The sequence below is a fragment of the Mustela erminea genome, chromosome 17 (assembly GCF_009829155.1).
Source record: "Mustela erminea isolate mMusErm1 chromosome 17, mMusErm1.Pri, whole genome shotgun sequence".
Taxonomy (NCBI): Eukaryota; Metazoa; Chordata; class Mammalia; order Carnivora; family Mustelidae; genus Mustela; species Mustela erminea.
Window position 1 is genome coordinate 27,952,409 of NC_045630.1, and position 16,930 is coordinate 27,969,338.

At 35.1% G+C, this 16,930-nt stretch overlaps 2 protein-coding genes across 9 annotated transcripts in view; both read right to left on the reverse strand.

Moving 5' to 3' along the window:
• The window catches only part of RABGAP1L (RAB GTPase activating protein 1 like), a 765,799-nt gene that overhangs the window by 477,963 nt on the left and 270,906 nt on the right, over positions 1-16,930 (reverse strand). Inside the window, exons 14-15 of one of the 8 annotated variants that reach the window (XM_032317424.1) lie at positions 5,480-5,542; positions 3,722-3,806 (exon numbers count right to left, since the gene is read on the reverse strand). The exons of 5 other annotated variants lie outside the window; for them this stretch is intronic. In XM_032317424.1, coding sequence (XP_032173315.1) covers positions 5,486-5,542 — 57 coding nt within the window. In that variant the 3' untranslated portion in view covers positions 3,722-3,806; positions 5,480-5,485. Of the gene's footprint in view, positions 1-3,721; positions 3,807-5,460; positions 5,543-16,930 lie in introns of those variants that run through there. 2 more of the 8 variants (XM_032317425.1, XM_032317423.1) reach the window with 2 other exon arrangements.
• On the reverse strand, positions 686-3,616 carry GPR52 (G protein-coupled receptor 52). Its single transcript, XM_032317433.1, has one exon. It carries the CDS (start codon positions 3,595-3,597, stop codon positions 2,512-2,514), a length of 1,086 nt encoding a protein of 361 aa, XP_032173324.1. The 5' UTR covers positions 3,598-3,616; the 3' UTR covers positions 686-2,511.

Sequence of the window (16,930 nt, forward strand, 5' to 3'; positions counted from 1 at the left end):
AAAAGAAAAGAAAAAAGCAGTACAGCACAGTGGTTCAATGCACAGGCTTTGGCTCCAATCCAGCTGAGTGTGAATGAACCTCCGTTACGGACTAACCAAGTGACCTGGCATTAGTCACCCTTCTTTAGTTTGCTCATCTCTAGGGTAAGAATAATAACAGTACCTATCTGAAAGGGTTAGTATAATGAGGATTAAATGTTATAATATATGTACAACTTAACACTGTTAAAACTGGACACATATTGTTATTAATTATCAAAAGGAAAAGCCAGAAGAGGAAAATGCAATAAACACAACCTCAGGTTTCCTCTACAGACACCTACTGAATCCTTTCTAAGTATATTTACAGACCAAACTAAAGGAATAAAAATATGATTACCAAATAATGCATATCATGTTGAAGACTTTATTTGTGACAGCTGAAAAGTCAGAAGTATTATACTTTCTTGAATTTTGTTTTTCTTGAACTGGTCTGAACCTAAAAGGCTCATCTCAACTTATCCAAGATGTCACTGGCAAACAGAGATAAGAATATACAAAATCCAAATCACAGAAATGTGAAACAATTAAATTTTGATTCCCAAACAAGCGAAGTCTTATTCTAAGCGAGTGTTCATTAAACTGAAACAAAGTCTGATTTTGATATATAGAATACTATTTTATTCTTTATTTTAAACCTTTCTTACATGTTTAAAAATATACATGGGTTCAGAACAACCTCAATAAAATGATGACATTTTCTATTAAAGGACCTCTGAAGTCAAACCACTAGTGTGCAAACACAGTTGGCTTCCAATTTGAAGTCATAGGCACATTTCATTAAATGCATTTCATAAAACAAAGAAATCAAAATGCTGAGAAGAAAAATACTCAGTAGTTTGATATAAACTTTAAAATATCTGTCAGGCAGGAAACTTATAGTAAAAAAGTAAGATTCAGATGTTTTACCACTCACATCTGCTTCACTACTGATTCCCCAAATGCCCTTTTGCTACATCTAAACCCCTGATAATTTATTATACAAGTCCATGTAGCACACTAAAAAATAAGTTAATTTAATCTTTGCATATGAAAACAGATCATTACAAAAGAAAATACTGACAGCTCTTACCTGTATTTGATAATTAAGTATATCATATTCTCAGCAGTACTAAGAATGCAGCTTGGTCTAATATAAATATCTAAATAACAACTACACAAAAGTAATTTTCTCTTCAAAGAAGTTTTTGTATATTTTTTCCAATGTTGATGACTTAAGCAACATTGATCTATATATTGTGCTAAGAAAACATTAGGCACAGATCACATGATATAATTTACATTTTCTTTGTTGTAAAAAATATAGTATATGCAAATGCATATCATACAAATGATTGGTGGACGCAACACTAAGCTTTGTAGACCTAACACAAAAAGATTAATATTTACTCTTAAGGGGGAAAGAAAAGGCAGACACATGGAGTGTGGTCCGAAGGGCAATCAATACCTCACTTCTGGTGAATACTATGCGTCTGCATTAGAATTATTTGTGGATTTTCTTAAAGAAAAACAAAGCTTTATTAAAGCAAAAAAAAAAAAAAAAGATACCACTTTGGGCACATGAACTGAACGAAAAGGAACCAGATAAAAATGTTTACAAAAGCTATTAAGAATATTTAACACAGTATCTGAAATGAGCTATAGATTGCTTTGTTGGAAGGAATACATTATTTAACATTATGATTGTTTTATATGGTAGATTCTTTATTAGCTAAGACACTTTTGGATTAAGGTACCGAAGGAGGCAGATCAAGAAAAATGGAGAGAAAAAGAAAGAGCAGGCTGTCAGAAGGGGGTGGGGGTGGGGGCTAAGCACAATTTTAGCCGGAACAAAAATACTGTTTCTTTTTGTTTATAGCAGAAATTTTATGCTGTGGATAGTATAAAAACACAAGCAAAAGGGTTATGTGGCAGGTAATAAAATACAATGCTTACTACGCATCCTTCATGGAGAAACCACTTATAGATTGCAGATTCGTATGTAAAAGTATGCTTTGATGCAAAAAAAAATGTACATTGCCACATATATAATATGTAGCATTTTCCCATAAAGGGCAATTTATGTAAGTAACTTCCACAAACACAAAGAGACGAGAGAGACATAGACAGACGGAATGAGAGGCTAAGACAGAGGGGAGAGCTCAGTCAGAGAAGACAGAGATGCCGAGGGGCTTTGCTCATGTCCTGTGGAAGATCTGAGATACTGTTTTCAATATTTTTTTCATCCTCAGTGCTTAATTTTGCTATTACTGTACATTTATATTCACACACTATAATTATCTCATGAGATTGCCCTCTATACATTCTTTTCTCTAGTTTCCACCACCGTGGAAAAAGAGGGGAAAAAAAGAAACCTCTCGTCTCTCCATCTCATAGTCAACTATTCAAGTAAATATTTCTCTAGTGGCAAATGAATCTAGAATACAATCCAAAACCCCTTTCAGATTACATTTGATTTCTATATAGTTCTCTTCAAATGGAGCAGGAATTAGCCCGTTTCCTAGGTTTGGGGTCTCGAGCTTCCTGATCCTTCACACACATACAAGATGTGCACATTGTCTCGGACAGTCTTCGGAGGCCTAGCCGGAAAACACTGTTGGAAAGGCTATAGATCACACAGTTACAAAAACTATTACTTATAGCAAGCCAGGTTGTTAGGAAGGACAGCGTTGGATTGTCCAAGACCCGGGAGCTTTCTAGAAGAAAGTAAATTATGTAAGGGAGCCACAACATGTAAAACACACTGGTTATCCGAAACAAAACCATGGCGTAACGACGGTCGGGGCTGTGTCCAGTCTCTCCAGAGGCATCCACCTCATGGCTGGGAAATCGGGCCCTCCGGTCATTTATCTCTTTGGTGTGCTGCCGGCAAATTTTAAAAATATGGAAGTAAGTGAAGCAGACAACAAAGGCAGCAGGAGCATAAAGTAAACAAACAATAAAGCCAGTAAAATAGGCACTGGTGAGCCAAGAGGTGGCACACCATTCAAAGATGTCACCATGGTACCCTGGTTTCCCCCAGCCAAAAAAGGAAGGCAAGAAAATTAGGCAAGAGTAGATCCAGATTAAAATAATGCAAATTCTCAGGCGACAGGGGGTGACCAGTTGATTGTAGGAAAGAGGCTTGGTTATTGCCAGATAGCGGTCCACACTTATGCAAGCAAGACATGCCATAGAAACACTCTTTAGAACGGAGATGATATATCCGAAAACCTGGCAGGTCAGTGACTCATGGATACCTGTGGAGTAGTGGAGAAGTGAGAGAGTCGGAACCAAGCAGCTCACTCCAACGAAAAGATCAGCATATGCCATCGTCTGAATAAAGTAGCTGGTGGTATAATGGTGCAGGAGTGGAGCACAGTGAAAGACAAAGATGACTGTTAAATTCCCGGCAATGATTAGAAATGTCAGCAAGACAATAACAACAGTCTCAAAGATGCACACATCCACTGCACTGTAGTAGCCAAATCCAAGTGGGCAGGAGTGACGTTCAGACACATTCACAATGCCACTGCTCATGTTCAAGATGCTCCATTCAGTCCACCTGGATTCGTTCATGGCTTGGAATTAAGGGAGCGTGCAGCCGAGGCTCCAGCAAGCAGGTGCCCTGTCCAGCATGTGTTAAACTCTGCACATTAGTGTCTTGGGATCAGCTTCGGGAGACAGCGGCAGCGCTTCTAAGCCTCCCAGAGAGTGCTCAAGCCTCTTCATCAGCTCAGTGCAGCAGTGACACATCTCAACTTTGGGGGGGAAGAAAGGGAGGTAAGCTAGAAAGGAGGTGAAAAAAGGTCACTGATTAGCTTCCTCCGATGCTCTCAAACAGCTTTCTCAAGACACAGGAACTTCTAGAGAAAATGGAGTTCTTAATACCTTGCACTATGAAAAATTAGATCTGCCAAAAAAAAAAAAAAATCTATTGCCAAGGGAAAAAAAAGCCTTTGTGGGCTGTTTGGTCTCCTCAGAAAGGTAGTTTGTTAGGGATCAACTAGAACAAATGAGAAAAAAAGAATCTTAAATTGTCTCAGGCTTCCTCCTTCATCTATGATGAGAAGTGGATTCATATTTTACAATTTAAATAATTAAGATCTAAGATCTAGTTGCAAATCTAAGAAAAAGTTCATTGCAGCAAAGAGTGTCTTTGGGCTCAGTTCAGGGTTTGATGCTGGTGGATCAACTTTATGATCTATTTCTCTCTCATTTCTCAAAAGAGCTAACCCCACACACACCCCCAAAAACACAGACACAAGGTTAATTCTAAAAGACTCGGCTATACTTGGGCACAAAGGAGCAGAACCGAGGTAAAAGACTCCAGATTGCCTTATAACTTTCATGAAGAAATAAAAGCCTATTTCCAGTAGGGGAGATAATATACAAATACAATATAACATTCACCTGACAAAAGACGATAAACTTTAAAGTTTTAATTCTGCATGCAGTCTTCTAAGCATTCAGATGAAAACAGCTTTAGCCCATCACAATTACTAGTGCTACCACCAACAATGTAATTTATACTTTTTCCTTTTCCAAGGGAAAATAAATAACTGTTATTAATTTCAGCATCATTAACTAAAAGTAACTTTCATTATCTGATATGCCACCTTCCTTACAATGGAGCATGATCATAAAATACATAGCTCAAAGTTATTCTCACCTTCACAAGCACACCTATATCTCACATATATATGTAAGGATACATGAAATTCAGGCAACAGAAACTTTTCTATATACTCTGAGCTTCTTTGACCAGAAATGTTGCCATTATTTCTCAGGAATTCCTAGTAGGCTTCGTAGTCTCTGTCTCTAGATCTCTTCTATTTTCATCAAAGGATTAACACATTAGATCATTACTTTGACTAAATCTTCTGAAAGTGGAAAATTACCTTCTTTGTTATATTTGCAGTTACATAGCAGCCATATGTTAAGAAAATGCCTCTTCTATTATTGTGTTCTATTTTGAGCAAGTGCTCAATTAATACAGGGGCCATTAGGTAGGTTATAAGATGGTCTTATTTTAAAATACCTCTAAAGCATCAAGATGAGTTTAAATCCTACAGTGTGAAATACTGAGAGGCTTGCAGGATAGAATCCATCCAAAAGGCTTCCAAGGTCATTCTGCTATCAAGTGAACATTTGTCAAAAATCTTTTTTAAAGTACAGGTATTTGAGAGAGTTTCCTGTCAGTCTTTGTTGTCATCCCTCTTGAAGAAATAACATTGCATTAGATAAAAAACATTTCCTTCAGGAACAAAGCAGCAGCTTAATAGAAAGCATTCTTCTGAAAGTTATTTTCTCATGCACAACCAAGTCATTCAGGGAAGTCTTTCTTCTTTTGTAACATCCACAGGATATTCCTCCTTGCACATTCCTAGTTTCACTTATCACAAAATAGTTCTCTTCTTACAGGAATAAGGCAATGCTTCTCACCTACATTCACTCTTACCAGCTGCTAGGCTGGGCTGCTTGCTTCAGAAGTCCGATTCACTGCGATGCAGTCACCAGGATGCTGTCGGTAGATAATTCACAATCTCTCAGTATCACTGCCTCCACCTGAGCCGGAGCCCTGCTCCTCCTCCTCATCCTGAGCTGATGCAGAAGAACTCACCATCAGAAAGGTGACTCGGTCCTCCTGCCCCAATCAACAGCACAGCCAATGGCTACTGCAGCTGAAACTGTCACTAGGTAACAGTTGCCAGGCACATGCAGGCTTATAGACTTACTCGGCAAGCTCCGATCAAGATTGACAAGAGAAGACAATGCAACTGACCGATCCTTATAACATATTAATGGCACGTGTGACTCTCTAGAGGCAGTCTCCTTATAGCATTTGTAAAGATTATTTCCTATGGGCAGTACAGAAAAAAACAAAAACAAAAAAGCACTGGGATACACCTTTAAACCCTGTAGAGAAACTACCACGAGGTACTCTGACACTAAAAAGTCAGCAGAAATCTAATGCTCACTGGCAGAAAAAATGTATTAATTATTAAAAATCAGCTAAGTCTTCGTGAACTCAAGTGATATAGCTACTATTTTTACTCTCTAAAATATAGTTATATTTTGATTAATAGAAGTCATTTAATAATCTCTCCAATCCCTGCCATACCCACACTAAATTGTTGAATTTAATGTATTTTACTGTATAAACAAAGCAGTGGAACTAACACTTCTATGCTAAAATCTATTTGGGCAAATATTTAAGGTTAAATGTGAATTCGGAAAAGTAGGTATTAGAAATAGGTAAAATAGGCATTTACTCTAATCTTTATCCTAATATGAAAAACACTCAGAGTCAAAGAACTCTGTCATATAGTGACTGAGCTACTCATGCCCAAGTTAGAAGAAAGCAAATTAAGCTCCTTAACCTGGTGGAGATGAAAAACATTTCCATTTATTTTGACGTACTACAGACAAACATTCTCTATTTTAAGCTTATTTTTCATGGGGTCAGCACTTTCCTTTAAAGTGACTTAGAACTAATTTACAAATCATTTCAGAATTAAATAAGGAAAATTAAAATGAAAACGGAAGATAACTAACATCTGTTAAGCACGTTCTGTGTGCCAACCATTATGCTATGTGCTTTATATATTTTCTATCTATAAAAACCTTAAATCTTTATGGAGTAGGTACTCATCATTATCATTTCTCAAAGGAAGAAGGTGGGTACTAGAAAAGGTAAGTATAACTTGCCTACTAGAATCATGAAACTAGCATTGAAGCAGGTTGAAACTATCAATCCTAACACCATATTGATAAACCTCTCTCTCCCTCTGGATTTTTTTTTTCTTTAGATTTCATTTAAATTCAAGTTAGTTAACAATAAAGTGTATTATTACTTTCAGGGGTAGAATTTAGTTATTCATCAGTTGCATATAACACACAGTGCTCTTCCATCAAGTGCCCTCCTTAATGCCCACCAACCACTTACCCATCCCCCCACCCAACTTCCCACCAGCAACCCTCAGTTTCCTATAGTTAAGAGTCTCTTATGGTTTGTCTCCCTCTCTGATTTTGTCTTATTTTATCTTTCCTTCTCTTCCCCTGTGTTCAACAATTTTGTTTCTTAAAGTAATTTTTAAATAATAGAAAGCCCTATTTTTTTCCTCCATGTTGAACTGCCCAACAGGAAGGCCATATTATTGTTAAAAATTTTCAGAGGCTTAGCTGAAATACAGAATGCAAGCACATTTCTCATTACCAGAATAATTTATAAACAAAGTTAGAATAACAACTGTAGAGTGAGTACCAAGCTGAGCTTTGAAAGTAAATATTTAAATGTAATACAAAAGGCTAGAAGGTCCCATTTTACAGAGAAGTATTTTGACTTCTAGAGATACCTAAAAGCATTAAAATCAAACAAGACTAGAATTAACTAACATTCTCTTTTACAATAATAATAAATATTCAAAATAAAAATTATATTTGATAAATATTCATGAATATAGACAGATCCCATACCCCATATTAGAAAGAGTTAAATACTAAGCTTTACTATAAATCCATCGAAAAATAAAACACTATCAATAATTAAAGTTACCCATGTCACCAAAATCTAAATAAACCATTTACAAGGATAGACTTTACATATCTTCTTTAAAGATCTACTCTTTTTTTCCTAAAGATTTTTATTTACTTATTTGAGAGACAGAGCCCGAACAGGTTGCTTGGGGCGGGGACGCGGGGGCGGAGAGGGACAGAGAGAGAAGGAGAAACAGGGAGACTAACACAGGTTCGATCCCAGGACCCTGGGATCATCATCTGAGCTGAAAGCAGATGCTTAACTAAGTCACCCAGGCGCCCCTAGATTTTACATATTTTTAAAATAGCTTTGAATGTAATTTTTCCAAAATCAGGGAAATGGCAAAAAAAAGTCTCACAGGGAAATTCAAATACTAAATTCCTTTAGTTTGACACATTTATTTCCAAAAACTATCACTGACAGGGATTTGAGTCTATGAATACTCTAATCCATAATTGTACATGCTTTCAAAAGTATTACGACAATATAAGAAAGAGTTCAACTAGAGTCTTTGATCCACTAAGCTTCCCGCTTTCCTTCTACCAACTTACAAAAAACTTTAATGGTTCTTACAAGATAATTTTCTTTTTTTAGAGATTGACTTGGTCCCTCATCAACCTTTTTTCTGATCTGATTATAATAGGAACTAATTTATAATGTGAAGCTCTAATAACAAAAAGGCATTTATATCATATATTTACATAGCTCATTACATAAAGCATTCTTTGTGTTTAAATTAGGCATAATTCTCTTCATGTTAGGGGCCATTAGGTGTTTTATTACTGTCATTCGTATTACAATCATTATCAACCACCTCCCTCTCCTTTCAACTGAGGGATGCTAGCTGGGAAATACTAAGCGGAATCATTATTTGGGATATTTCAGAATTACTTCTAACAGCAAAAAATATAGCTTTATGAGATGATACACCACAGGTGTTTGGTTTCTTATTTATACCGTCTGTTTTACATATTCTTTTATATGCATCAATATTTCATTATTAAACATCTAAGCATTTCAGGCAACTACTCAATAGGACCTAAATAGCAAAGTAACAGAAAGATATCAGCATCAATGGTAAATAAGATAAACAGTAAGTAATGATTATCAAGAAGAACTACATAACCAATATAATATTATAAAAAGTAAACAAATAGAGAATAAAAAGCATTAAAAAAAAAACATTTTTAAAGGTACAAAAAGGGTGTATACATCCAGAAACAGAATGTATCTATTTCTTCAACTACTCCTCCCATCTGTTAACTTTTCTCCATCTCCACTGTCACTGCCCTAAGCAAACTAGCATTACCTTGTGTGTGGGCTCATGCAGTGGCTTCCAGTGTGGTCTTCCTGAGCTGCCTGTGACCTCTCTTCAATCCATTATGCATAAACAAACAAAATATTCTTTCCAAAAATGAAAGCCAGATGATACCACTACCCTTTTAAAATACTTCAGTGGTGGGGCGCCTGGGTGGCTCAGTGGGTTAAGCCTCTGCCTTCGGCTCAGGTCATGATCTCAGGGTCTTGGGATCAAGCCACTCATAGGGCTCTCTGCTCAGTGGAGAGCCTGCTTCCCTCTCTCACTCTCTCTCTGCTTGCCTCTCTGCCTACTTGTGATCTCTCTCTCTCTCTGTGTCAAATAAATAAATAATCTTAAAAATAAAATAAAATAAAATAAAATAAAATACTTCAGTGGTTTCACACTGCGCTTAAGATAAAGTCCTAACAGGTCCTATAAAATCTGTTCTCTACATATTCATCCAATCTTACTTCTTTTCTGTATTGTTTAGGATTAGCTAAACCTCCCCCTCTTCCACCCATCCTCCTGTCCCACATATATTTGCTATGTTCTCTACTGCCTCAGGACATTTGTACCCGCTGGTTACTATGTTATCACACTTTTTTAGTTAATTCAGGTGCAACCTTCAGATTTTGTTCAAATACCACTGTCTCACAGCTACCTTTCTTGAATTCCCGGATTAGACCAGATTCCATTCTTGTAGTTTGTAATGGCCTAGTCCATATCTTCCTAACTAGTTTGCAAGCCCCACAAAAGGAGAAATACCTGTATTATTCCTCATTATATCTTAAGTACCTACTTTACACTACTGGGCATAAAACTGGAGCTAAATAAGAGTTTAATAAAACTAATATAAAGCACATAAAAATAGCTTGAAGAGTCTGTAAGACAGAAAAACACCAATAACCAGTTTCTGCGAAGCTCAGAGTTCCTTGCAACCCCCCCAAATGACATTCAAGCTTCACAAGAAATTTATAAAAGTATATATCCTAATTGCAGAAGGAGAATAATTAGACTCTTAATATATTCAAATTAAGGGAAATATTATTCATCTATACCTCTACCTAAACCCGATTCAATATGAGTATTTGACTAGTGCTCTGAAAAATCCTATCTGGCAGGGGATAATGATTATTGACTTATTTTAAGAATGACAAATACTACAACATAAAGTATCAATATATTTTAAAAATGTAGTTATCAAAGCAACTTGGTCTAAATGCTACAAAAAAAAAAACCATGTGAAGTAGCACATATACAATCACTGATTTAGTGATGTCTAAGGACAGAAAACAAGTTTATATTATTAACTTTATTTCATTATGACAAGTTATTAACAATTACAAATATTTAACAAATATTAAATGAGTGGCGCAACAGAAAAAAACTTCCTCAACCTGCTAAAGACACTCCATGGAAAAACCTGTAGCTAGAATGGTATTTAATGGTGAAAGAGTAAATGCTTTCTTTTTAAGATGAAAATAGACAAAGATGTCTGCTCTTACCACTTCCAAGCACATTGTACTGGCAGTCCCCGCCAGTGTAACAGGCAAGAAAAAGAAATAGCTAAGCCATACAAGAATTGGAAGACATGACTACATACATAAGAAGTACTTTAAAAATCTACCCCAAAGATAATTAGAACTGATGAGTAAATCTTGTCCAAATACAAGGTCAAAACACAACAATCACTGAATTTCTATATATTTGCAATAAATTATAGTAAATGAAATTTTAAAACAATAAACCATTTACAGAAAATACCAATAAAGTTAATAAAAGATGTGTAAGACCTCTACCGTGAAGACTACAAAATTAAAAGGCCCTAAGTAAATGGAGTGATATACCACCTTTATGGGTTAGAAGACTCAATATTGTTAAGAATGTTAGTTTTTCTCAAATTAATCTATGGGTTTATTGCTATTTGTAGAACTAAACAGTTGATTCTAAAATTTGTACGTAAATAAAAAAGGGCCTGGGGTAGCTAAAACAATCTGGGGAAAGGAATTTTTAAAAGCTGGAAGACTGGCACAACCTGATTTTAAGACTTACTATAAAGCCACTGTACTCAAGACTGGCATAAGGATAAACAAGTAAGTCAGTAAAGAGAACAGAGTCCAAAAATAAACCCAAACTTACCAACTGAATTTTAAAAGACTAAATCAAGTCAAGAGGAAAAGAAAATCTTTTCAGTAAATATTACTAGAAAACTTTGGATATCTGGGAAAAATTAACTTTGACCCTATCCTCATACTATAAACAAAAATATATTTGAGATAATCATAGATCTAAACATAAAAACTTAAATTATAAATATGTAGCTTCTAAAAGAAAACATACTAGAAGGAGAAAATCTTCATAACATGTCAGTAGACAAAGATCTCTTTAGATATAGAAAGCAATAACAATAAAAGTAAAATGTAATTAATTATGCTTAAAATCAAAACTCTGCTTTTCCAAAAAATATTAGTAAGAAAATCAGTAAGTCAAAAGACTAGGAGAAAACATTAGCAAAACATATTATCTAACAAAAAAATTGTATCTAAAATTAAAAACTGAATCCTATAATTTGTTAGTAAAAATACAAAGAACCCAATTAAAAATGGGGAAATGCTGTCACAGACACCTCACCAAAGAAGATAGACAAATGGCCATCAAAACAAAACAAAAAAGTGCTCAGCATCAATGGTCATCAAGAAAAGGCAAAGTAAAATCACAATGAGCTACAACTACCTGCCCACTGAAATGGCTAATATTAAAACACTGCGAATACTAAATATTGGTAAGAATGCACAACAATTCAAACTCTTAAAAAATTGTTAGTGGTAATGTAAAATGGCCCAACTTTTTAATATGATTTTCTTCACTGTTCTATTAGTTTCAAGCGTACAATATAGTGATTCAGCCACTCCATACATCCCCTGGTGCCAGTGACAAGGGCACTCCTGAAACCTCATTGCCTATTTCGCCCATCCTCCACCTCCTTCCCCTCTGGTAACCATCAGTTTGTTCTCTATAATTAAGAGTCTATTTCTTGTTTGTCTTTTTTCCTTTCTTTTTTTTTAAATATTTTATTTATTTATTTGACAGAGATCACAAGTAGGCAGAGAGGCAGGAAGAGAGGGAGGAGGAAGCAGGCTCCACGTGGAGCAGAGAGCTGGATGCAGGGCTCGATTCCAGCACTCTGGGATCATGACCCAAGCCAAAGGCAGAAGCTTTAACTCACTGAGCCACCCAGGTGCCCCTCTTTTTGCCTTTCTTAAATCGTATGGTATTTGGCCTTCTGTAACTGACTTGTTTCGATTAGCATTATATGTGTGTGTGTGTCTATACACACACATACACACACATATATACACATATCACCTCTTCTTTATCCATGGATCAACCAATAAATAATCGGGCCGCTTCTTGTAAATAACGCTGCTATAAACATAGGGATGCATGTATTCCTCTGAATTAGTGTTTTTGTATTCTTTGGGTAAATACCCAGTAATGCAATTGCTGGATAATAGGGTAGTTCTGAAGAACCTCCACACTGGTTTTCATGGTGGCTGTACCAGTTTGCTTTCCCACCAACAGGGAAAGAGGATTCCTTTTTCTCCATATCCTCAAAAATGGCCCAACTTTTAAAACCATGAAACAGTTGGGGAGTTTCTCATAACATAAAACAAATCTACTCACTAGTTCCAACCCATCAAAATGAAAAAATATATCCACCAAAAATGTGTATAAAAATGTACATAGCAGCTTTACTTTTAATAGCCCCAAACTGAAAACAATCCATCTATCCATCACCAGGGTAACAGATAACCTAACTGTGATATGTTTATATGATTCTGGAATAGGTGAAACTAATTTTTGATGAAAGAAACAGAACATAGTTCCCTTATATGGGGTGTGGACGTGTGTGTGTGTGTGGGTGGGTGGGTGTGTATGTGTCTTGACCAGCAAGAGGTATTAGAAAACTTTTAAGGATGATGGAAACATGGTGTATCTTGGTGTCTGTGGGTAACATACATGCATCTATATCAAAACTCATCAAAATGTGACATTTAAGATCTGTGCATTTCACTTATATGTAAATTATAGCCACAAAGAATGAGAAAGCTATTATTGCACTTGCATGTTTTAAGTGCTCCATTTCTTTGTAAAACCACCAAATTAGAGCCCTGAACTACTTGAGTTGTTTCCAGGAAATTATATATATTGATGTTTAAAAAGAAAAATACCATAATCCTCCAAAGCAATGTCCCATCAAGAGTGAAAGTTAATGTAATGTCTAAAAGAACAGATCCTACAAGACAGAATATGTCCATCTATCCTATGTCTACTTTCACACCCTCTCAATCAGTCTACCTGACTCATGGTTCAGCGGTTGCATTCACAGACACAACAGCCCAGATGCAAGTGAGACACTGGGTGAGAAAAGACTTCTTATTAAATGCCAGTTATACAACACTGTGAGACTGCCCTAGCTAGCTGGGATCTGACAAAACTGGCCAAGAAAGCAAAACTTTCGAGAAATTTCATTATCTTTAATCAGTCACAGAGGAAAACAGAGAAAGAAAATACTAATTTACATGTATGTTTAACTCTGAGTGGGGGAGACCCTCAAATAAAATATATAATTAAGATCAAATTAATAGGTCAAAAATAGTATGCAGAGCAATAAAATCAAACCACACATAGTACCTCTTTCTTTACATTTTCCCTAAGTTAGGCTATTATTTTTAATAAATGTTTATTAAATTTGAAGACATGAGAAAACTATGACTTAAAGAAGGGAATATAGGCTCTAGCAGAAGCCAGATTTGGGAGCAGGGCAAGCTTGCTGCACTGCTCATTAACTGTGATGCTGTGGGTATGTCATTCTTCCCACGTGTCTCAGCTTCCATCTGTAAAATGGACGTAACTCCCACATTTGAAAGTTGGGTATGAAAGCTAGAAATTAAAGATGAACCATTAAAAGTACATAGCTATTCATTTAAAGCTCATACAGTAAAGGTAAGCATACTCTTATTATCAATAGACTTTTTGTTTAATCATTTTTCCTTAAGAAGCTATACCCACAAGTAACCTGTTGAGGTTAGGAAATTAATCACAACTCTTCCACTTTTCTACTGAATTGCCATCTCCTTCCAAATTCCTTTTTTAAAGTACATTCTTAAAATAAACACATTATCTGCACCTGACCATGCATCTTAGGAAATTTATATGATTAGCAACATAGTAATGTAAAAATTACCAAAGTTTAGTCTGTTAAAAACCTCAGTTTCATGGATGATGCAATTCCCAGCTAATGAGGTTTCTCTTTTTAAATTTTTAAAATTTTGCTTCATTCCATGAAATTTTACATTTAAATCTTTATAGGATGTATCGTCTACTCCTCTGCCTTCTTAAACTGAGAATTCTGAACGTAATTAACTTTTGCCTGGTAGGCTAGGATCATCACTGTTAACATCAATGAGAACACAGTCTTATGATACAATCACACCTCTGTAGCTACTAGATTGCATTTACATGTATATACAGGTATAGATACATAGGTTTTAAATATAGGGAGAAACCGACAGACTTGTTTAATTTCTGTAAGTAACCAGGCACCTAGAAAAGAACGAAGCTCCCATATTTCCTGACTATATTTGCATAGCAAATATAGCAGTACTTCTCCTTCATCTTTAATTTGCTATCCTTAATTTTCTAAAGGCTTAAATATCAGAAATTAAGCTTACAAGAATTTTTTTCTCAAAGAATAAACAGAAGTACTGTTCTATAAATAAAATGCTATAGCTCAGGACTACGTTGTCAGTTATTTCTGGATAAGTGAAGTGCTGACTATGGCAAGGGACATGATAAATACACTTAAAAATTATACAAGAGAATAGGAAATTCCAAGATTTCTTGTATCTTCCATGTAAGAACTATCCATTAATCATGTTCTCTCTTACTTTATGAAACAAATCTGGAAATTAAATTGTTTAATGAGATTTTTATATCAATGAAATCCCATCAAATATTAATAGTATGTCACAGAAAGAGTTCAATATAGCCACCTCCCTTTAAGTTGAACATTAAAATATCTCCTGCAAAGCTCTGTCAAAATTATACAAAAGCAGAATAGCATAACTGCATTTTAAATAATGGGTTCACATTATGGGAAAGAAATGTTGATTCAAATTCATTTTTAATTGAAAGAAAATTTTCCCTTATAAAAGAAAATTGCTATTTTTTAAAGATATCTTATTGTTATGGCAACTGAAGTGCTAAAAATAATAAAGAAATATCAAAGTTGTTATAGCAACTAGAATTTTAAAAAGCCATGAAGTGTAAAATAATCAAACCTTTACTTGGCTTGAAATGCAACATCTATGACTCAGTTCTCAAAAGAAAACTTGAAATACTCATGCTCTTGTCTTTACAAATTATCTCTAAAGTCCAAATTAAAAAACAAAAAAAACAAAACTTCAGCCTAACAGTTGAAGTATTTTTGATATTCCTCACATCCCTCATCATTCTATACACAATCAACAATGTGCCTCTGAGAACCATACAAGTTATCAAACTGCATGAGAAGCAGGAAATGTGAGTTAATAAAGGCATGTTGAATTGAACTCAGGAAATGTGAGTTAATAAATGCATGTTGAATTGAACTCAACTACTCAGAGTTCGTGCAAAATCTGGATTTTCTGGTCTTCTAACATGCTTTTTATCTCTAATCTTCACTGTTTTGCTCTAGAATACACTAAAGGTTGAAAAGACTACTCACTGCCAAAGTGCTTTGCCCAGATTCATCCAATTAGAGTTCAATTAAATTACTATTTTACTGAAGGTCTATTGAATGCTATGTATTGGATGAAGTTCTGAGATCTTTTCTCATAGAAGTCACAGTCTGGTAGAGAACAAACTAAAATAGGTCAACATCACTGGAAGGTGACGTACAATGAAGGGATATAGTAAGAGTATCAGAAGAAAATTTATGAAGGTTCTACAAGCAGTGGTCTTTAAGGATTTAAACCAGGAAGTAACATAAATTGATTCTTTTCCAAGAGATAGACAATGAAGAAATTAAAATTTTGGATATACATGCTTTGTACTAGAAAATGTAGGTTAAGTCTTTACTTTCATAGTTTCATTTGTTCCTTTCTAATAACTAATGACCAAGATTCGGATGACAAATGTAGTAACAAATAGTGATAACATAGCACGTTTCTCCAGTATTTACACACTGAACAGAACTGACTGGGAACAGACCCCTCTGTGTGTTTCTCCACACCCCTCTGCTTTATTTGTACTTTTTAAAAAGTATATTTCCCCCCTAAAAATAATTGGCTTATTTTTAAGGTAGCTGTGGTTTCTCCTGTGAACTAGTAAAGACACCTTGAGAAGTTCACGCTGGGCTCAGGGGGAATGTGGGCCTTATACAGAAAGGGAGAGCTGCCTTCTATTGTATATGCAGAAGTTTCCTACCTCCGCAGAAAGAGGATGCTTACAAAACCACAAATCTTCCCTTACCTGCCTTACCCAGTAAAGAAGAGGATTAGTGATAATCATTACTATTTTGATCCTGAGCCCATTAAAATTCTGTTGCCTTTTAATAAAATGAGTTACTGGTATTGTCCTTTAGATAAATGATCTACAATGCCTTACTTTATTCTTAATCTGTACTTTTTAGTATCATCCAACCAAATATTTTTCCCAAAAAAGGAATGCAAGCATTCAAAAACAGAAAAAGAATTTAATTTTATATAGTTGTATTGAGTGCTTGGACTGTACCTCCAAAACAAAAGTATTCAATAGTTAATTTGATCATTGTATTTAACTCCATAGTAATTTGTATCCATGTAATGCCTGCATGATTCCTTTTCTAACAGTGTTGAATTTCTGTTTGTTTATGCCACATATATACAGGTCTATGTGTCTGCATATATTATTCTCAAACTGGGGTCCAAGGAATCTTCAAGAGTGTATCTTTAGCGGTCCATGAATACTCTGTAATATTTTTTAATTTTCAATTTTATTTCCTCCATAATCTAGAAGTTTTACAAGAAGTAGAATCTGATAACTTATCT